This window comes from Rhincodon typus, chromosome 28 (assembly GCF_021869965.1).
Source record: "Rhincodon typus isolate 14 chromosome 28, sRhiTyp1.1, whole genome shotgun sequence".
Lineage (NCBI taxonomy): Eukaryota > Metazoa > Chordata > Chondrichthyes > Orectolobiformes > Rhincodontidae > Rhincodon > Rhincodon typus.
Window position 1 is genome coordinate 15090179 of NC_063359.1, and position 23142 is coordinate 15113320.

Below are 23142 nucleotides of genomic sequence, written 5' to 3' on the forward strand. Positions count from 1 at the left end.
CTGGAAACGTCAGCCTTCCTGCTCCTATGATGCTGCTTGGCCTGCTGTGTTCATCCAGCTCTACACCTTGTTATCTTATTTTGGTCTTTAGTTATTCAGTCATCGAAGTATGATTTGTGAATTTAGTACATGAGCAGACATGGTCTCAAAACAAGCAGCTAAGTTGTTCACCTGCAAGACTGCAGAGGTCCATTTTGTACTTTTAAACAGAACCAATCAATTAATAATAAAATAAAATCAGAAAGCGCTGGAAATACTGATTAGCTCCAGCAGCATGCATGGAGAGAGAAACAGAGTTAACGCTTGGCATTGAATATAACTCTCCTTCAGAACAGAACTAAACAATAAGTGATTGACTAATAGATGATATGTCACTTGTAACAGTCCACATGAGAGGAATTTTAATCAAGTCTTTAGTTAAACCTTCAAAGCATTCACTTCAGCAAAATCAAGAAGGTACCTCATTCATGGCATAAGTGGTGTCACAAAGAATTGCACCATTAAGATGCTAAGTAATGGTTCTCTTACTTTGTAGACGTTAGAAAAGAACCCACATCCTGCCAGTTCAGCACTGAAGTTTTCCCAGAACTCTAGCTTCCTGACAGCTGTTCGGAGTTTTTGCCAGCGGTCTACGCGATAGTATGAATCAGATGACTCGCCATAGTATGATAATGGGCTTGTGGGCTCATTTGATATGTTCCCTGTTTCACACATGATGGCAGCACCTAGAACAGGAAAAATTCGAAAGACACTGTAACATTTAATATAGCAGTGAAATTAAATACCTAAAAAAATAAAGTTATGCATTGAGATGGTACTGTTCTTGAACTTCAGAAGACCCAAAAGCACTTTTATGACCATTGAAGTATTTTTGTAGCTTACCACTATTGTAACGTGGAAAATACCAATTTGCAAACAACAAGTTCTCATAAACAGCAGTGGAATAAATGACCTGGTATTGGTTTGAGCTATAGGGAAAGTCTGAATAGGCTAGGGCTATTTTGCCTGGAGCATCAGAGGCCGAGGGGTCACCTAATAGTGGTTTATAAAATCATGAGGGGCATGGATAGGGTGAATAGCCAAGGTCTTTTCCCCGGGGTGGGGGAGTCCAAAACTAGGGGGCATAGATTTAAGGTGAGAGTGCAAAGATTTAAAAGAGACCTGAGGGGCAACTTTTTCACGCAGAGGGTGGTGTATGTATGGAATGGGCTGCCAGAGGACATGGTGGAGGTGAATACAATTACAACATTTAAAAGGCAACTGGATAGGTACATTAATAGGAAGGGTTTAGAGGGATATGGGCCAAATGCTGGCAAATAGGACTAGATTAATTTAGGATTTGTGATCAGAATGGATGAGTTGGACCTAAGAGTCTGTTTTCATGCTGTACAGCTCTATGACTCTATGATTGATTATTCCTGCCTAGGATATTGGGAGAACTCCCCTTCTCTTCTTCAAATAGTTCCGTAGGATTGTTTACATCCGACTGAGATGCCAGACAGCATATATTTAATGCAATACTTAAGCATGTTTCTCATAAATATTTCAAAAAGCTTCACCAACTAGGGTAAGTTGAAATAATGCAGCTCAGTTATTAATCTATATTATTTGCTCAGCTCTGTGGAATGGGAATTGAGCCCCCAGTGATTCGAGTAAGAGGCAAGAACAGTGAGCTACAGTCGATCCACAAAGTTTTAGACCACAAACAAAATACACAAATTATCTTTTTCTCCAGCAGGCTGATAATGAAGCAAGAAGCAAAGAGATATTGTATTTCTTGGTGATGTTGCCCCCTTATTAATCCTTTTCAGGTCACACCCACTTTAATAAATGACCTATGTCAAGTATATTTTGACGTGATCATGTCAAGGACTCATCATCTGCCATTTTGAATCACTGCACTAAACCAAGGTTATTGAGAATGACACAGAATTAACCTGTGGGACTCATGACTCTGTCATCAGTCTGAAGTGATGTTCCTGAGTCCCCACAATTCATGTGACACCAATGTCTTTTTCAAATAAAGGGCAGCTGGGATGGCAGTCACAGAACCATAGGATCAGAAGCAGACCATTCAGCCCATCAAGTCCATACCGACTCTCCCAGGAGCATCCTACACAGACTCACATCCCGACCCTATCTTTGTAACCCTGCATTTCCCTGGAGCATCAGAGGCCGAGGGGTGACCTAATAGTGGTTTATAAAATCATGAGGGGCAATGGATAGGGTGAATAGCCAAGATCTTTTCCCCGGGTTGGGGGAGTCCAAAACTAGGGGGCATAGATTTAAAGTGAGAGTGTAAAGATTTAAAAGAGACCTGAGGGGCAACTTTTTCACGCAGAGGGTGGTGTATGTATGGAATGAGCTGCCAGAGGACATGGTGGAGGTGAATACAATTACAACATTTAAAAGGCAACTGGATAGGTACATTAATAGGAAGGGTTTAGAGGGATATGGGCCAAATGCTGGCAAATAGGACTAGATTAATTTAGGATTTGTGATCAGAATGGATGAGTTGGACCTAAGAGTCTAATCCACCCACCTGCACATCCCTGGGTGCTCTGGGCAATTTAGTACGGCCAATCCACCTAGCCTGCACATCTTTGAACTTTGGGAGGAAACCAGAGCATGCGGGAAAAATCCACGCAGACATGGGAAGAATGTGCAAACTCTACATAGCCTGTGGCTGGAATCGAACTGCAGTGCCTGGTGTGTGAGGCAGCAGTGCTAACCACTGAGCCACCATGTTGCCCTGAAGTCCTCAGAACTGACAGCCACACTGAAGCAGCTCAGGGACACCTCATGGTGAAGGCACTCCCATTGGCTTTCACACAAGCATCAAATAATTGGCATCTAAACTGGTCTATGGTTTGGCTTGAAGGTGAATTTTCTTTTCCCTGGATCAGTCTCTTCTGTAATTATGGCCTCTCAGGAACGTAATCCCCTTCTTGCAGTATGAAGCCTCTCTGTTTACTGTGTCTCTAGCTTTAAGCCAGGAATGGTGTCCACTAAATTAACAACAACCAACAGGGGAGGGGAGCGTTCTATGGATTGTGAAATGGTGGTGAGACCACAAAAATTAATCGGGAACTGGGACCTCAACAATGATAATTGGCTACCCACTTCCGCGGAGCAGAACTGATCTATCCCACAGACCACCCTTGGGAAACTTGCTCAGCAGTCAGAAGGTATTGGGGGAGATGCCCCAATGCAGCTCCTTCTATTTTTGCAGTCCATGAAGCTGGATAAATTAAACCCACAGAATTCCCTGATATTCAGCTCAGCACCGTAGTTGGTTGGAAGTGTCTTCATCCCCCACTTGTAGGATACCGAGCAAAACAGGCTCATTTTCAGGTTTGAAGGTCCCCATCATAAAAATCAACTCTAAAACTTGGTCTAAGTTTTCTGGCTTCCTTTGGTAGTGACACAATGGAAAAATTATACAAATTATATTGAGCTGAGTACTCAAGAAAGCAATCAATCAGGGAATAAATGCCTTTTTTGAACGCTTTTTTTCTTAGTTTGGTAATTTTGTATAATTTTATAAAAGATATTGTGTTAATATGGAGGTGTGTGACAAGATGGTCTAGAACAATACCCAAAGCAATTGGCTTTAATTAATGCAGCACCTCAGCCTAAAATATTCCAGAAAGATTTTTTAAAAAGGGTAAATCGATTGCTCAAACAATTTGAACAGGCAATTGCACTTTATGGGTCAGAGATAGGTCTGTAGAAAAGGTTCCTGTGCTTCCATTATGTAGAGCTACCCAACAGTAAAACAGGTTTGATGAACCAATTTTAATTCCATCAATAAAAGTTGCAACACAAAACATGTCATGAAACTCAGTCCTTCTCGATGTTATCTTCCATGCCACAAAGCATTTCCATCCTGTTCCAATAAGACTTCTGTACTTCAATTTGTCTTTCATCTACCCAATCTAGTCTTGATGGTCAATATAGTTACTGCCTGGAAAGATAATTCCAGAGTCTTGTAGGGCTGAATTTTGCATTCCCCCATTGTGGGATTATAGGTAGGAGGGACCTGTAAAATTTCTGGATAGTGTTCCAACTCTCACCCTGACCTCTCTGTAATTTTACAGTGGGATGCGTAAAATCCAGGCCTGCCATCCTACCCTTACCCAACTGAGGCAATTAATGCCCACTTAAGGGCCACCACCTGACCTTCACCTCAATTTTCAGGCTGGCAGGTGTAGTTCAGGGGCAGAGGGAAGCATTGAAAGTGGGTGGGAGCACCTATTCACTGGACTCCTTTCCACATTTCACATCTCCCCACTGCAAGCACCGGCCCTCACAAGTGCTCCCTCAGCCCAAGCTTTTCATCACACCTTCGCTACCCCCTCTTCCCCAATCCCAACCCAGCCTCAACTCAACTCCTCTCTCCACCATGAGGTCATTCATACGTACCTGCTCCTGGAGTCTGGAATATAGAACATTGCAGTCCCAATTCTGGCCACAGGGTTACCAGGACCACTGAGCTGCTGACCAATCAGATTTGCAGCAGCTCTGTGAGGTCAGACTTGCTTGTTGGTGATGTGCAGACATCCCATTTCTGGCTAATTAACATTCCTTGGAGGATTAAGTGGCTGTGAAGCAGCCAGTATACGCAGGAATGTGATCGGTGCTGGGATGGGAAACCTGCCATCCGAAAAAGTATGAAGAAAGCATTCTCTGCCCAATATCCTAATTCTCTCACATTTAATCTTGTACCTTTGATATTTCATTCTTCACCCTATCACTGCTTGAAACTTCTGCTTCTATCTTATTCCTTGTTCCATTCTTCTCTAATTATAAAGACTTGTGTTGTATTGTCCATGATATATAGCTACAATGAAAACAGGTAATACTTTTGAAGTCCATTTTGATATTTATATTTCCTCATGCCAGATAGTACCTGGTAGATGGGTGTTGTACCCTCTTTGAGGCAATAAAATCCTTCTTTCAATGTTTAGCAACAGTCAAACTGAGATCCAATTAAGGTTTTATATCGACTCACTATTATTTGCAGTGGCACAGTGATTGCAGATATGACTGCCAAGGCACACAGAAAGATCCCACAAACAGTAATGAGAGAGAGCCACAGCTACAGTTCATGTCATCATTTAGCTTAGGCTCACTTTCTGAAGCATCCAGGGAAAATGCAACCAGGGGAAGGAATCCATAAAGCTATCAAAGATGTGTTAGCTGCTGAGAAGTTTTGCATAGCCTGTGTAGTTTCAACGGGTGCAGGTCACCAGGGCAACTTCAGCACTATGGAGATAACTAGGAGATAACCCTTCTTGGGTCTAGGCCCGAAACGTCAGCTTTCCAGCTCCACTGATGCTGCTTGGCCTGCTGTGTTCATCCAGCGCTACACCTAGTTATCTCAGATTCTCCAGCATCTGCAGTTCCTACTATCTCTTCAGCACTATGGAATTGTTTTAACTTTACATTTGCTATGACCACTGGACATTATAAGACAGGGAGACGTGAGCCTGGGGGAAGTTGGGAGAAACTTTGGAAAGGCTACAATAAAGACTGCAGTTCTGCAGAGAATGTAGTGTCATATTGTATATAAACACAGTGTGGTCTAATGTATAAATGCGTTGTGGAGTTTTTGGCCATTTCAGGAAGTTAAGGGAGACATCTTTTCTGCAGTTCAGTACGTTAGTTACCTACCGAGGTATGGTGAGTGGATGTCTGCTTTAGTTTGTTACAGCAAAAGTCTAAAATGATAAATCTTGCCCAATCTATTTAAGTCAGCCACTAAGAAATCAAAGCTTTTTTCTAAAAGTTATCAATGGTTTCAGGGGTTATAACACATTAATATCAAAAATTGGATAGCATAAGCGAAGAGAAATTGAACTGAATTCTAAGACCACCTGCATCTTGCAGCTATCTCAACAGAGTTTTATGGTTCAGTAGAATTTATTTTGCATATCTAATATTGAGAAACAGTCAACAGACCATAAGCTTTTCATTAACATTATAAATCAAGCCCTTATTTGAACAATGATTACCCAGGCAGTTGTGTCACATACTCTTCAGCTTTTAAATGGAGAATCTGGCAGCATGTTAGGTGTTTCTAGCTTCCATTAGTGAAAAGGAGAAACCAGTATCAAACCAGAAGGTATAGTCCACAACTGTGTTAATTCACAAAAACTATTGCAATGCAGCTCTTAATCACTTAGAAATTTTAACCGCAGCCTAATTGGCATTGCAACTCCATTAGCGCACATTCATAAACCCATCCGAAATGTCACACGTCAGTTTATCAAGGTGGCAATAATCTTGTAGTTCCAATGGGGATTCTCCTAACTTTATTAATGAGATTTCACTGGTTCAGAACTCGGAAATTTTTGTTCCTTTTTGAGAAAGGAGTGCTTCTACGTCTTAATCTACTTTCTCACCCTCTGCAATAGGGCATTTCCAAAATCAGGCAGACTTTGTCACCTTCTATTATCTGTGCATGTTCAAGCTATGTGCCAGCGAAATGAAACACTAAAGTTTGCGAAAACAAACTGGACCTGAACAATAAGCACCTTGTCCTATTCCAGATAATCATAATCATATGCAAATAATAAAAAAATTAGGGCTTGAAAACAGGAGACATATGTGAAAATTCAAATTGTAAAAACATGTTAGATTAATGATAAGTAAGAAAGACAACTTCTTACTCCAAGTGCAACACCACTGTTAGCGAAAATAATTCTTAAACCTGGCAGACAGAAGTTCAATCTAAACAAAAAAAAAATAAAGAACCAAGGATGCTGGAAACCAGAAACAGAAATAGGAATTCTGTTTCTACAGAAGCTCAATCTAAACTGCTGATTCTGTAACTGAATGTTTCCCTGTTCTGATTCGATGTAAGGAGCAGATGATTATCAAGCTAAGCAAGCGATCCCAGCAGAGGCTGACTGAGCTCAAGCTGATGTGAAGCATATAATGGCCAGTCAATACCTTCAGGCATCTGACAAGGAGGACCTCCATCAAGCACTTTTGAATCTGCTAACTTTGCCATTGCTGTCGTTTCGAGCACACCATTTGCAAAGTATTATAACCAACAGTCTGCTTCTAACAGGAAGGAATCGGACAAACCACAAGAAGCACCTCAGCAAGAAGGAACCAGCAGAAAGCAAAAGCTTTCACCCTGCTGTTGACCTTTGAGATAGGAACAACTACCACTCAACAGTGACTCATGAATACAGGCAAGTTACTGTGATAAAACCCTACAACGAGCTGTTGTTCCTTGCATTGCAAATTGTGAACTCTTTGATAGATTGGAGCCAGAAGCTAGGATGCTGGTGTGAACAAAGTTAAACCTAACTGGGTGAGTAAATATGCTCAGCAAATAAAGCAGATTAGAATCTCATACTCTGTACCTCGACAGAAATGGATAATCTTCTAAAGCCGAAAAGGTGAGAAGAAAATAGGTAGGCGACAAAGATTGATGTATTTTCAATATTTTATATACTGTATGTTAGATAATGTCACCAATTTAAAGTGTACCACACAAGAAGTCCTGAAGCAAAGATCATCAATGTAACCTTAGACACTACAACAGAAAGTGGTGGAGAAACTCAGCAGGTGTGCAGTGAAACAGATGTTAAGAGTGTCAGAGCAAAAGACAAAATGGGTGTTAATTGTAGTAAAGGAGTGATTGAGATGAAAAATAGGTCCTCATGGTAAGTGTGTTTAGTAGAAAATAGGTTAGCTCTACTGACAGCAAACACATGCAAGCAAAGCCCAGGGGAGGGGTCGGGGGGGCGGGATTTGATCAAAATGGAGGACAGCGTTCATGAGCTTTTCAACTATATGAAAATGATCAATTTCGACCTCCCCTCCCCCCATTTACTTCCAAAGCAGAGTTATTGGATTCAAAATGGTAGCTCTGTTTCTCTTGCCTTAAATGCTGCCAGAGTTACTGAATTTCTCCAGCACTTTCTGTTTTATTTCAGATCTCTAGCATCTATAGTATTTTCTTTATTTGAGTGCAGTATTTGACATGACTTGCACATATATGTTGCTCCATTCTAAATTCAACTCACCTATCATTCCCCAGTCTCTAATATTGGCCTAGTATTATTGGTCCCCTCTCCAAAATAAATGAGTCCTGGCCCTGATCTATAAATCTGTTCATGACCTTGCTTCATTCCATCAACCCCAGGTTTTCCTTGTCTCTTAAGTAGCCGGGGCAGGATTTTACCCTGTGACAAGGCAGGCAATAGTGCTTGCCACCATATGGAGCTAAAAACCCTGTCCCCTAATTCTGACTTCTACTCAATTCCCTGCATAAACTTTTATTTCCCAACATTAGTGGCAGCATTTTGATCTGCCTCAGTCTGACTCCCTCACTGAATTTCTCTCAATATTATATGTTCTGTTTATCTTGTGATTCCCAGATATTTGAAAAACAAGCAGTTCCCAAATTGGGAATGGATTCCATTCTCGACTGTGTTTGCAAGTTGATTGTACAAGTTGGAGCATAATGCAAGACATTGTAAAGGAGTTGTTCATAAATTCATAAGAGGAAATGCTCATATTTTGGGTCTTTAAAATTACAACCCTCCACGAGATCACATTCATAAGTATACATGTTTTTAAGTCAGTCATTTGTAAATCAGAGACCCTTTGTAATCACATTTTAAACCAGAAATCCAAAAATTTTGTCTTAAGAAAATGATTACACTGAGCACTATAATGGCCTCCACTGCATAGGCAGATAGGCTTCAGGATTCTTCTGAGTGTGCGCATGGTGTGCACAGAGACATCAAAGCCAGAGCAACTGCAGACTGCTCAACATTTATTTCAAGGTAATTCCTTTTTAAAAGTGATGACCAGTGCCCCATGCCAATTCTACCTGTTCTCTTGCTCTGTCCCAGCTCTTTGAGCCAATTCAGTTTAGACATGGAACAGGGAGAAATTAGCTGCTCAGGAGGAAAGGAAGCCTCGATACAATCACTGTGTAATAATTATACTGGTGACAGGCAGCTACAGTTGCCACTTTGTCACTGGGTAATGACATACATTGCACTGTGCTCCTGTGCATGTGTGATAGTTGCTCCACGGGTAATGGCATTCACAATGAAAACAACCTTGTCTTAAATTCTAACTTGCCATGCTACCTCACAAGAAGCCTGATAAGGCCAGTGTCATTTTACACAAAACTTGACTCTCCAATGCAGCCACGAATGGGGCCCACTGAAACACTTACACACATAATTGATTCCTGGCCACTTGGTTCCTATCTCTTCACAGACAATACAAAGTCTCCAAACCTGTGCTGAAGTGCTGAAAACCTGTGTCTTCAATCCAGCCTTGAGCAACTATTCCTGATCTTTTCCTTCCTGGATCAGCATTTACTTTCATTATGCCAGTTCAGCGAAGCAATGTTAACTTTTATTATATGTAAATATGATCTGGATTTGTTTCCAACTTTCAGCTTAAAAATCAAATTGAATGTTCTTTGTCCTTTCCTCTGGTTCTATCATTCAGTCCTTCCCCATCACTCTCTTTCCCTTCCCCCTTTCTTCTTTCTCTCATTTATAATTCACTCCAAATTCTTTCTCATTCCCACATTCTCACATTCACTTTTACAGAGATTTAAATCAAAATTACAGAACAAATACCATTCAGTCCAACTGGTCTATACCTGTGCTTATACTCCACGGGAGTTTTCTCCAATACTACCTCTTCTGACCCTATTGCCTGTCTCCTTTCTACCTCAACTACCCACTTTGCTTTCCCTCAAATGTAGCCACACTTTTAGTTTGGCATTGCATCTTAAGTCAACTAATTCTGAAATGTCCAAAATCTTCTGCCTTTCCTTCTTTAATACACTGCTTAACCTCTCTGTTTGAATAATCCTTTGGTCATCTATACTTCTTTGACTTGGTGTCATTTTTTTATCTGACTTGACTCCTGGAAAGCACTTCACTATGTTAAAGACAACATATAAATGCAAGTTGTTGTAGCCTAAAGTTTCCCTCCTCAATTCAAAAATTCAAGCAGGCAAGATGAATTTTGATTCTGATACTTGTTTGGAAATGAGCAACAGATTAGATTTTCACTCAATCATTGCCAACTTTGTGTGAACTCCACAGTGTTAACTTCACCTTAATGTATCTGTTCAATTCAGCATGCATTTTAATGTGCATTTTTCATCTCCTTTAAAAGTATCAAGGTGTAACTCACAAGGTTTTAACTAAAATAAAACTATACAACAGGCACATGATTTACACATTTGATTTTACAGCATGAGTAATACGGTTATAACTTCCAGTGTATTTACTCTTAAACAGATCCCACATTAATGTTCATGCCTAAAGAGACAAAGGAAGGAAGCTTCAACTAGCACCAGAAAAAGAATGCCCTTTGTTATTTTTAAATGTACAAGTACAGTATAATAGTTGTTATGGTACAACTGCTGATCAGAGATCATCTGTTCAAAATCTCACTAGGCAAGTTGTGAAGCTGAATTTAATAAATCTGGTGTTTTAGGGCTTGGTCCAAGAAAACAAACTCATAATGAAAACTCTTAAATTGATATAAAAAAGTCAAGGGTTTATGAATGTCATTCAGAAATGAAAGATTGCTGTCCTATCCTGGCTGACCTATCACAACTCTAGTTCCACACGCTGATTGACATTTAGCTGCTTCAGAAATAACCTACGAAGTTATAAAACAGAAACAATTGCTTCTCAAAAGAATCAAGCCCATTAATTGGTGTCAGTCAGCATTTGCAAAGAGGAGAAAAATAGGTGATGATATTTTGGTCTTTATTTTGGCATTAACTGATACACATCCACATTGAGTTTTGAACCAAAGGCAAAGGCAAACCATAAATGCTGGGAATTTGAAATAAAATAGAAAGTCCTGGAGGTGCATATCAAGTTGGTCTATACCCAGAAACAAATATAGTGCCGTATTTTGGATGTTGTGAAAGAACGGTAGCATCCAAAATGTTAACCTGCTTTTGATTTATCAGATTAATCTGCTTTTCATTTGCCCTGGTAATTTCAATTTTTTTCTGGAAAAAGCAGGAAACAACAAGGGAGCATTGGAGACAAAGCTGGAAAGGCAAGGCATGTTGGAGTCTCAGAAAATAATTATCAATACAAAAAAAATACAATAAAATACCCTTTTTATACATTTGTTGGTGAGAGAACTATGGAATAACTTCTAGAATTCATTAAAATAATTTAAATACACACCAAAGCCTTTTTTCTTAAGGAGATCTTCCATCTCTCTATTTTTCAAAAGCAGTTGGAGTAACTGAACTGGATTATTGGTAGCAGTGTGAACTAATTCTATTCACTTGCGATAGGATCTATACACTTTTAATAAATTAAGCCAGGTCTAAAGTGAATTTAAATAAACTACAATGGCAAGTTTTCATTTGTATTGCACCTTTAACTTAGTAAATGTCACAAGGTGTTTGCAGAAATGACATTAGACATGAACAAGCAGTAAAGAGGAGGAGCCAGAGACAGTCACCGGTACCTAGTCGAGTGAAAGACAGGAGATGGCAGAGACAGTCACACCAAATAAAGGACCAAAGGAGAAGGAGAAGAAGGAGTCACCAGCATCTAATAGAGTAGGAAAGAGAAAAAGTGAAGTTGTTGATAAAGATAGGAGAGAAGGAAAGTGAGATAGGGACAGAAGCTTCAAAAACAGAAGAGCAGACCTGCATGAGGTAAGCAGTAGCAGCCGGAAATAAAATCTGGGGTAGATTATCCCTTCAACCTGTTTCTACCTGTCAAAGCCAAAATGGGACATCAGAGTTAAACAAGAAGATGATTGGTGGGCATTTCTACCATGTTTCTTTTCATTGTTCAAATGGTTTAAATCAGGAAACATTATTGCAGTTGAAGTGTACCACTTATAAAATCCACATTTAAAATAGTTAACACCCAAATTAATTAATTAAATAGAATAGGGAGAGCTGGACAGGCTAATATGAAAATGCTATTGTGATATGCCTATTCAAGAAGGGAGGGAAATTGAAAACAGAAATTAAAAAAAAACAGAAAACTGGCCAGTGAACATATTCTTGGTGATTGAGAAAATGCTAGAGTCCATTATTGAGGAAGAAATAGATGGACATCTAAAGATTAAGTGTACAATCAAACAGAGTTAATATGGGGGGTTTTATGAAAGGGAAGTATGTTTGATAAATTTGCTAGAAGTCTTTGTGGATCTAATAAGCAACGCTGGTAAAGGGTAACCAATGGATGTAGTTTACATGGATTTCCACATCGGTAAAGTGCCATATTAAAGGTTATCGTACAATTTGACCCTGCAGCCATGTCTCCATAATTCTATCAAGTCAAAGTCTATTGCTCACAATATTTGGATTGGTTAACATGCAGAAGACGGAGAGTCAGGATGAGTGCTTCTTTTTCAGATCAGAAAGGCATAACAAGGGGAGTGCCACAGTGATGAGTCCGAGGGTCTCAATTATTTATCTTCAATACTGATGATTTGGCAAAGGGCAGAGTGTCACATATCCAAATTTGCTCCTGATACAAAATAGGTGAGAGGGCACATTGTGTTCAGGACAAAAGGAATCTGCAAGAGGATATAAATAGTTTAAGTGAGTGGATAAAAACCTGGCACATGGAGTTAAATATAGCAAAATGTAAGGCCATGTGCTCTGAAAGAAAGAATAAAAGGCAGACTATTATTTAAATGGATAGAAACTCCAAAAGAGGACAGCACAGAGTGATCTAGATGCTCTTATGCATGAAACACAAAACATTAGCATGACTGCTGCTGTGACACTTACATGCTGTGCTTTCTCCAATTTCTTTTTAGCCTGATCAGTAAGAGAATAAGGTAGTCATGCAGCTCAAAATTGCACCATTTCAGCTCAATTTTTCCTCTTATTAAAGAAAGACTTGAATTTATATAACATATTTTCTGAACTCAGGATGCCTCAAACAGTATTGATTCCGAGAAAGTATTTTGTAAAGCAGTCATCGTGCAATACAGGAAACGTCACATTATTACTTGTACAGAAGAGTTTGCACTGTTCCTGGTGAAACTGACAACATCTGTTAAAAATGAACTCATGCTAAAGAAATAACCATTGTTTTTCTGCAAGCAGTACTCTGTTAACTGTATTACAGAGGTAACCAGGGTACAGTTCTGCATTAGTTATGTCAGTGGCCTAGTAATCAAACTGGTTCACTTAGTGATCTGGAGACTTAAAAATTCAAATCCCACCATGGTATTTGGTTTAATTAAATGATATCTGAAACTAAAATGCTTCAATCAGTAAAGGCCACCATGGGTTGTTGTAAAAATGCATCTAGTTTATAAATGGACTTCAGGAAAGCAAATGTTTTATTTAATCAAACGTGTCTGTTTAGTTGACCCTAAACTAACCTCTGAAACGCCTTGGAAAGCCATTCAGTTGTATTCTAAAAATGGTTCATCACCACTTTTTCAAAGGCAATCAGTGATTGACAATAAATGTTGGCCTTGCGATGCCCACAATCTACACGTGTTAGATATTTATATTTCATGTCAGCTACTTTTCTAGTCCAGTATTAAGCTATTAGGCTCCTTACTACATACACTGTTAGATCAGTTCTCTAAGGAAGCCTTAATTACTTGTCATCAAGAATCATTGGCTAAATCTTCTGTTCTTTTTGCCTAAGTTCAAGTCATGTTACACTTGGTGAAGTGAGTCTTGCTGTGAGGCCAATTGTGTTTACTTGCCGTATTTTACCGAGCTCTCCTCATTAATTGGTGTTTCAGCCTTCATGGTGAGGATGACATCCACTCCCCGCCTCATCTTTCCACACACCATTCATGGGCCATCTCGCTACTCACCAGACATCTTCTCTAAAGACCAGAGCTCCTTGAGTCTGAAACATCTTTGAAGGCCTGCAATGCACATGCAGGAATGCTGACATCTGGAAGTTGCCCTGCTCGGTTGTGGAAGAGAGATGTCATAGAACAGGAGTCTGGCACCACCCTTCTCAGAGAGGCACAGGGAGGTCCTTATGGATGGTGTGTTCGAGAGAAATCCTCTTCCCGGAGGGCAGACAGAGGAGACCACCAGACCATGTCAGCCTGGTCGGAGATTGTCATCTGGGGCAGCGCCATCTCCAGGGTGAGGAGGACTAGGTGGCAGTGTACGATGAGGGTGAATGGCCTTCTCTGCTCTTCCAGGGTAAGTGCCATTTTCTGCACTCTCCTGCCTCATGTTCATTCCATCTCTGCCACTGAACCCACCTCCTGCCAAGGCTCATGCTCTGGCACCCTGCTGTTGCATGCAACATCTCCCCTCACTCGCTCTTGTTACCCTCCCCTGCCACTAACCCAGCATGCCCCCTGTAAGGCCTCCTCACTACTTTGGAACACCTTAACAGTTTTCCCCTACGTTCACCAACCCTAGCTGCCGTGTTACCCACTTTTGTCCTACTTTTTCACCCTTTTCGGTCATTATACGAGAAGATGGCCCACAACACAGCAAAATGATATTGGACCGGTTGGGGTGCGGATGGGGGGATGGGCAGGGGGTGCTACAGGGGAAGGGGGAAGGGTCAGACATCCATGTCCTCATCCTCTCCAAGGAAAATGTTCTTCCTTTGCAGGAGCAGACAGGGACTGGTCCTGTGGGATGCCAAGACATGTATGACCCAACACCACAGTAAATAACATTTGTCATTCCACTCCAACACTAACATTAACCAGGCAGTCAATGCGGTGCGTCAAACACCATTTCTAAGTGTTGGCCACTTGCATCTTGCATCTTACAGGTGCACCCTTTCTCCCAAGGACCAGCCTATCTCTCCCAGAGGAAAGTTCCTCAATCTCCCTGGTGTAAGAGGGCTGTGTTCGGGTTAGAGGAGCAGCAGCGGGGCCTGTGATTTCTGCCTTCCTGGCTCTGCTTGCACTTACCCTGACACCATCATGCTAACAAGCTGAACCACTTTGACCGGAGCTGCCTTCAGAAGCTTCTGATAATCAGATGGCAGATCAGAATATCGGGTGGCCCCCCAAGCTGGCATGTCAAGCATCTGCATCATACTAAGGAAGTCACAGTAAGTTGGGCTGCTCATATAGCCAGGACGCATGATACTCCCACATCAAGGTGAACCTCCTTTGTATGGAGAGCATGTGGCTAGGGTGCAGTCGAAGGTAACAATTGCAAAGACACTTCTGTAAGTTTCGCTTCAGAGTTTTGATGTTGACCATGAGTGACAGGAAAAGCTCATCTTGGATCACCTGGCACAACAAAAAAAAAAGTGGGGCCTCCTTCGAAAGCAAGTGCAGATGAGAGATGGGAGAAATTCTCAGCCAGCAGCTGATCCAAAAATTCAAATCATCTGCAAAGGTTTGTGCTGTTTGCTGCAGAACTGTTGGACTCAGATCAGTATTCGCAGTAACGTTCACATGTGCCAAAACTCTACCAAACACCTTAAATGAGAGAGATGGTCATCTTCACCTTTTTAAATTCATTTCTTCACGGGATGTGGCACAGCCAACACCTATTGCTCATCCTTCATTTCCAATGAACTGAGTGGATGGCTTGGCCATTTCAGAGGGCAGTGAAGGGTCAATCATGTAGCTGTGGGTCTGGAGTCACATGTAAGCCAGACCAGGGAAGGAGAGCAGATCTCCTTCCCTAAGCGACATTAGAGAGACAAAATAAATGTCCATTGTAGTTTATTTGTTGTTATTATGGAAATATTAGAAGTAAATACCTCAATGCAAAAGGTGTGCTTGTTGCCAGTACAGTTTTGCTAGAAATGACTTTATCAACATTGATTTCAGAATATAATGTTCTTTCCTTCCATTTTATAATGAGCGATGTCTCATTCTGATGTCAACTTACAAAGCTGAAAGCACTAGAATATGTTTGTTTAACATTTTTGCATGTTGTTAGCCGTCTATATTTCCTCTCCCAAACACTGATAAAATAATGTAAAGAATATTGTAGAGAAGATACAGAATGTCAGTCTTTTTTTATAAAAAGTGCAAATGACACACTTCAACAGTGTTAGCCTTGTATCAGAGGTGAAACACATTTACTTCCTGATATAAAGATACTTGTCAAGAACAAGCAAAGGAACAAGTGGATTCTCATTATAAATTGTCTGCTGCCCTTTGAAGAGTGTACTTCCTCTCATTTATCCTAATGACTGTAATGGAGTCAGAGAAATGCCTGTCTCCCTGGGTCATCCAGGTTTATGTGCTTTCAATTCAGTCAATTATGTTGAATTGAATATTAATATTGCAGACCATAAAAATATGTGATAGAACTCTGTGTTGCAGTAACACTAAGCATAAATTTCTAAAATTCCTAAATTTCTAAAGCACAATTTCATACAAAATGTAAACTATAATGATATTCTTGGGTTATCATTCTTCATACTATTCTCTCTTCTATTAGTTTCTGTTTTTTATGTTTAGCAGTAGCTCATTATCATGCTATATCTTGTTTTATCCTTATCACCTATGATTTCATTGGCTAAAAAGCTGTTTTCATGAGTATTTTTTCAAACACTTTGGAAGCGTAATTCCTGTAGAATAATACAGTTGCATTATAAAGGTGAACAACTCAATATTTTATCATGAAAACAAGTGCAAACCGACTCAAAGCCTTAATAAAAAGCCAGGAATAGGTCAATCCATCGTAACAATAATAACCTTGATGTTAATCCACCTACAGTTTGCAATATCTCTTACAAAGATTAAACAGCTGGAGAGCAGATGGTTCTCTTAGCAACAGGCAATAGCAAATAGTTGCTACTATTCATGTAGCTTAAATTAGTTCATAACTTTAATAATGCCTTTGTGTTTAATACCTCTCCCATTTTCAGAAAATAGGCTTGATACAAATCTTTAATTATTGACCTGTAAGTCTTGCTTCTAATGTTGGGAAAGTGCTTGAAAGTACTATGAGGGACAATACAAGAGAACATTTTGAGAAGTGAGTGAGCTAACCTGAGACAATTATTAGTGGGAAAGTCACAATTTATTTTACCTCTTGACAAGATAACATACCTCAAGCTAGGGGAAAATCAGTAGATGTTATCCACTTTGATTTCAGGAAGGTATTACAGAACATCCCACATTATAGCTTAATGAAAAGGATTCAAACCTATAAAATACTAAAATGGATTGGCAAATAATTAGTTGCTAGACTAATGGATAGATACACATCTAGTTGGTAGTCAGTTACCAGTGGAGTGCCACAAGGTTTAGTTTTGAGACTGCTGTTACTTGTCATTTTACAAATGACTGAGAGGTCAGAAATATGTGCCTAGTGTTCACATTTGGAGATGAACAATAAGAAATGATGAACATGAATGTGTTAACCAATGCACACAGAAATAACAGATACAAGTTAATTTAATTTGTGACCATGTAAGGTTATGAGATTTGTTTTGATTATAAGCTAAAGGAAAATGCACTTCAGGGATTAGAACCCTAACAACTCACGCAGTTCTTTTGGAAGTACCTTTCAAACATGTGAAACTTATCATCTAGAACAGCAACAGCAGCAGATGCATGGGAACACCGCCACAGTGAAGTTCCACTCCAAGCCACACAAGTCATCCTGACTTGGAACTATATTGCCAATCCTTCACCGTCGCTGAGTCAATATCTTGGAACTCCCTGCCTAACAGCATTGTGGGTATACATCTATCTGACAGACTGAAGGGATTCAAAAAGATGGCTCACAACCATATTCTTGAGGCAAATAGGAATGCTAGCCTTGCCTTTGATTCTCAAATCCCATGAAAGAATAAAAACAAAATTTGAGTTTTACTGGATAGGTCAGTAAAATTTTTCGTTCAATGTTCTCAGATGTTAAAAGACAAATAGAAAGTTGAAATACACTGGATGGGCATATAAATCCACAGATCTTATTTTAAAACTACCTTCAGCCTAGGTTAGACCATGGGTCTCCCTGTTACATAGCCACTTTCAGCAGTTAAGAGCCTATTAAGGTTTGTTAACAAAGGATTGGGATTCTCCAGTCAGCCTCCATGTTCTTAAAGATGGCAGACCAGGGGATGGGTGTAATTGATTGGAGGCAGTCCTCTGGTGGGAAACCAGGTGACCAACACTCCAGGTAGGTGGAGAAGCCCTCCCTGCTTTCATAACTGAAGGGGTAGCCACGCTTGCCCCAGAAGAGATTCTTCCCCTCCCACCTTCCGACTCTCCATCTCCAATCCTCACTGCAGAAGCCATTAGTTATTTAAACTTTGTTACCAAGAGCAGGACTCCATTTTAAAACTCCACTGCCTCATGTAAATTATATTTTGCCTTGCTGCAGCTTTCAAGCTTAACAACCTGTGATTCACTCTACAGTTTTCAGAACCCATGTACCATCTTTAATAAGGGAAAATCACATTAAGTGTCTGTTTCCAACAGTGCAGGTCTCTGAAGTACAACTGAACCTCACAGCAAGCAACAATAGACTACAAGAAAATCCTGCTCCACGTTTTAAATACTACATGCATGTTTAGTGTGACTATTTAAGAAAGATACTGGACGAGACATAGAGAAGGATTAGACAACTGACCCAATACCTTAAGGGAATAATGGATGAGGAAAGATTAAATGAAAAGAATGAGAGTTCTGGCAGCAAGCACTGGACCCAGTTGATTGAATAACTGTTGTAGAAAAAAAAATCTGCATGTTAAAATTGGAATATTTTTCAAAGGTCCTTGCACCTCTGTATATCATGCTTTTCAGTAATATTTGACAATGTACCTTGGTCATAGTTTCATTATTTTTTCTTCCAATACTTGTGTCAAAAATGTGCTGAAACCACTTTACATCAATGCAAAGTATACATGTCCTAATTGTGCTGGTGGAGCAAATTTCTCAATGCTAGCAGCACATTATTTACAGGTCCATTCATAGGGTGGTACAGCAGACCATATTTTTTGCTATATTAAAAGCAGAAATTCAATGTACCACAAAAATGCCTCTGAATTACATTGGAAATTACAATGGGAATAAGCGATGGCAGAGCCTGTCTGTATTAGTGATAGCAAGAACTGCAGATGCTAGAGTCAGAGTCAATACAGTGTGAAGCTGGAGGAACACAGCAGGCCAGACAGCATCAGAGGAGAGTAAAGTCCACGTTTCGGGTTTACACCTTTCATCAGGACTGGTGAAGGGTGTAAACCCGCAACATTTACTTTTCTGCTCCACTGATGCTGCCTGACCTGCTATGTTCCTCCAGCTCCACACTGTATTGACTCTGTCTGTATAGGTGTTTATCCTGCATATGTACCAAAATCAATACTCCAAATGTCTGTTCTAATTTCTCATCTCTATTCCCATTCCCATTTCCTTCAGTCTCTTTTCTAACCTATCTTAAATATTAATATTGTCTCGTCTTCAACCTTCAACTTTGGTAGTACTTTCCCACAGCCTGAAAATGTTAAAAAGAATCTACTCCATCATATTTATATTCCTTTCTTCCCATGCTGCTCAATCTCTGTTCCTAACTTTTTTTTCTGAAAAGACTTTGAGCAGATTTGTAGCTCGGGTTGTGGATGAGTTTGTAGACATGCTCACTGAGCTGGTGGATTTGGTTGCAAATGTTGCATCACCCTGCTAGGTAACATTGTCAGTGCATCTCCGGTGAAGTGTCGGTGTTCTGTCCCACTTGTTATTTATATGCGTCGGTTTGTTGGGGTGGTTGGTATTACTTCCGGTTTTATTTCTCAGTGGTTTGTACGCAGAGTCTAATTCAATGTGTTTGTTGATGGAGTTCCAGTTAGAATACCAGGCCTCCAGGAATTCTTGGCATGTCTCTGTTTGGATTATGCGATTATCGATGTGTTGTCCCAGTCAAATTTGTGTCCCTCATTGTCCGTGAGTAGTGAGACAAGTGAGAATTGGTCGTGTCTCTTGGGGTTTAGTTGGTATTCGATTATCCGTATTGTCAGTTTTCTTCCGGTTTGGCCTATGTAGTGTTTCTCACAGTCCTTGCACAGTATTTTGTATACTACCCCAGTTTTGCTGGTTTTGGGTATGGGATCCTTTACGTTCGTAAGTAGCTGTCGTAGGGTGGTTGTCAGTTTGTGAGCTACTCTGTTACTCAGGAGTCCGAGTAGTCTTGTGATCATCTCTGAAATGTCCTTGATGTACGGTAGGGTGATTAGTGAGTCTGATTGTGTTGTATCTTCTTGTTGTGGTCTGTCTCGGAGGTAACAGCAGATTGTGCTTTTCATGTATCCATTTCTTTTGAAAACTCCACATAAATGCTCCTCTTCTGCTTTGCGTCGTTCCAGGTTGCTGCAATGTGTTGTGGCTCATTTAAATAGTGTCCTGATTTTGCTTTGTCTGTGGGCGTTGGTGTGGTTGCTAGTGTAATTGAGTATCTGGTCCGTACATGTGGTCTTTCTATATACGCTGGTCTGGAGTTCCCTGTTGTTTTTGCGTTCTACCATTATGTCCAGGAAGGGTAGTCAATGTTCTCTTCTTGTTTCATGAATTCTATCCTGGTGTGGAAGTTGGTTATATGTTGGTGGGTTTCTTTTAGTTTTGTGCATTTAATAATCACGAAGATGTCATTTACATATCGGACCCAGAGTTTGGGTTGTATAGTGGGGTGCACTGTCCATTACTGCTCCTGCAATCAGTCCTGACAATCCATTTCACCTTCAATGACAGTATATACAAACACATCAATGGAACACTAATGGGATCCTCAACATCAATATCACCAATACCATTCACGGGATGAGGGCATCGCTGGCTAGGCCAGCATTTACTGGCCTTCTCTAATTGCCCAGAGGTGAGTTAAAAGTCAACCACATTGCTGTGGGTATGGAGTCATATGTATGCCAGACCAGGTAAGGATGGTAGTTTCCTTCCCTAAAAGACATTGGTGAAACAGATGGAATAACAAGGTGTAGAGCTGGATGAACACAGCAGGCCAAGCAGCATCAGAGGAGCGGGAAAGCTGACATTTCAGGTCTGGACCCTTCTATCAGTGAACCAGATGGGTTTGTCTGACAATTGGCAATGGATCTGTGGTCATCGTCACACTCTTAATTCCAGACTTTTATTGAATTCAACCTCCATCATTTCCCGTGGTGGTATTCAAGCCCAGGTCTCCGGAAGAGTATCTGGCTCGGTGGATTAACAGTCCAGTGATAATCACATTAGACCATCACCTCCCCATATCAAAAGACAGATGAAACTGACTTTATTTTTGTTGATAATCTTTCCATATATAACCTGAAATGAGAAAAAGGAGGGAACAAGAGTGGAGCTTTAAGATGCAGTGAAGGTTACACTGCATGGGTGCCTGGAGAAATCCTTGCCAAATGAATGTTAGTAAAGTGTGAATAGTCTCCTGAAACTTGAGCACAGCAGAGGACTGTAGGAAGAGGAAGAAATGACGAACTCTATTGAACACCACAAATAAGGCAAAGGGTGATGCATCTGATGGTAGGCACAAAGGATTTTCATCACTTAAATTAATGTGATGGATAGAGCAGAAACCAGATTGTAAGGGGTTCAGAAATAAATATTTGAAGGAAGAAAGAATGGAATTAGGTAGGAAGAAGATGATCAAGATTTGTCATGGGTAAAATAGGATTAGATACGGTTAATGAAAAGGGAACGAACAGGTATGAAATTATTATGATGCTTAAGTAGCTCCTCGCATCCTAATTCTCTTGCAATGGAAAACTAAATGCACTGTACCTTCTGAAACTGATAACATGATGAAGCTTTATAGTGGCTTAATGCTGTACCATTTATCATTCACCTATCTACAACACAGATTATTAAGTGGATGCTTGTATGGGATACCGTTTTTATTCACATCATTAACAATACAAAAGGATACACCATGACATCACCATCTGTTCAGCATTCTGCTTTTGTAACACTTGAATATAAACCTAACAAGTGTAAATTAAATTCCACTTCACCATACAGTGGAAATTACCTAACACTTGTGTATATTGCCATACTCCCTTAAGCTAAATACAGCCTGCAATAACAACTAATTATTTGATTTCTCTCGCATGACTTCCAATATCAAGTTGTGAGTTAATTGGACTGTTGAGACGGAATAGAGAATATGTCCAACCTAAACCATCATTCTCCACCCACAGAAAAAGGGAGGTTAGTGTGGCACTTAGCTTGAGGGTCTTTTATACATCTTGAGTTCACTGACTTCCGTCAGCTCTTGGTCCACCAATGCCTTGATTTAAAATTTTTCATTCTTGTGCACATATCCCACTGTGGTCTCTATAGAATCAGAAATCACATGACACCAGGTTATAGTCCAACAGGTTTATTTGAAAACACAAACTTTCGGAGCCTCGCTAGTTCTTCAGCTGTTAGTGAGAGAGGTATTATCAGACACAGAATTTATAAGTAAACGATTAAAGGGTCACACCACTGATGAGGATGTATTAAACAAACCTAAGATGCTGTTAAATCTTTAAATCAGTTAGAAGGTTTTAATTGATAAATATGAATACATAAATCCCTGAATTCCTTTCAAGCCACTGTCCTGAGAGAACTAAAAGTTTTATCAGTGTAAAGAAGAGGTGACATTTTAGGTCAGACAATGCATGTTAGGTGTGAGGCCAAATTTAGAATCTGTTTGTGTTTTGATTTGGAGTCAGACTGGTTTTATTTCTAAAGTAGGAATTCATAAAATGCCATATTGACTGACAGTCTATAAATTGTGTGCTTTTTGAACAAAGTAGAATGTATCTGCAAATACAAATTCACCCCATAGATTTACATGGGTGTGTGTGTTTATGTGTGAGAGAGAGAGAGGGGTGAGGAAGACAGAGAGAGAGTGTGTGTGTGCACAAGGGGCGAGAGAGAGAGTGTGTGCATGTGTGTGCGTGAAGTTTGTGTTTTCAAATAAACCTGTTGGACTATAACCTGTGTTGTGTGATTTTTCTGACCTGCACATACGCACTCTCTCTTTCCCACACACACACACACACACACACACACACACACACACACACACACTCACTCTCTCTCTATCTCTCTCTCACACACACACACACACACTCTCTGTCTCTTCCTCCTCTCTCTCTCTCTCTCTCACACACACACACACACTCTCTCTCTCTTCTTCCTCTCTCTCACACACACACACACACACACACACACGCACTC

The 23142-nt window shown here is 40.2% G+C and overlaps 1 protein-coding gene across 1 annotated transcript in view; it reads right to left on the reverse strand.

The window, feature by feature from the left end:
- Window positions 1–23142, reverse strand: part of LOC109927299 (dual specificity testis-specific protein kinase 1-like) — a 105614-nt gene that overhangs the window by 57754 nt on the left and 24718 nt on the right. The window contains exon 2 of the mRNA XM_048613354.1: window positions 529–725. Coding sequence (XP_048469311.1) covers window positions 529–714 — 186 coding nt within the window. The 5' untranslated portion in view covers window positions 715–725. The remainder of the gene's footprint in view (window positions 1–528; window positions 726–23142) is intronic.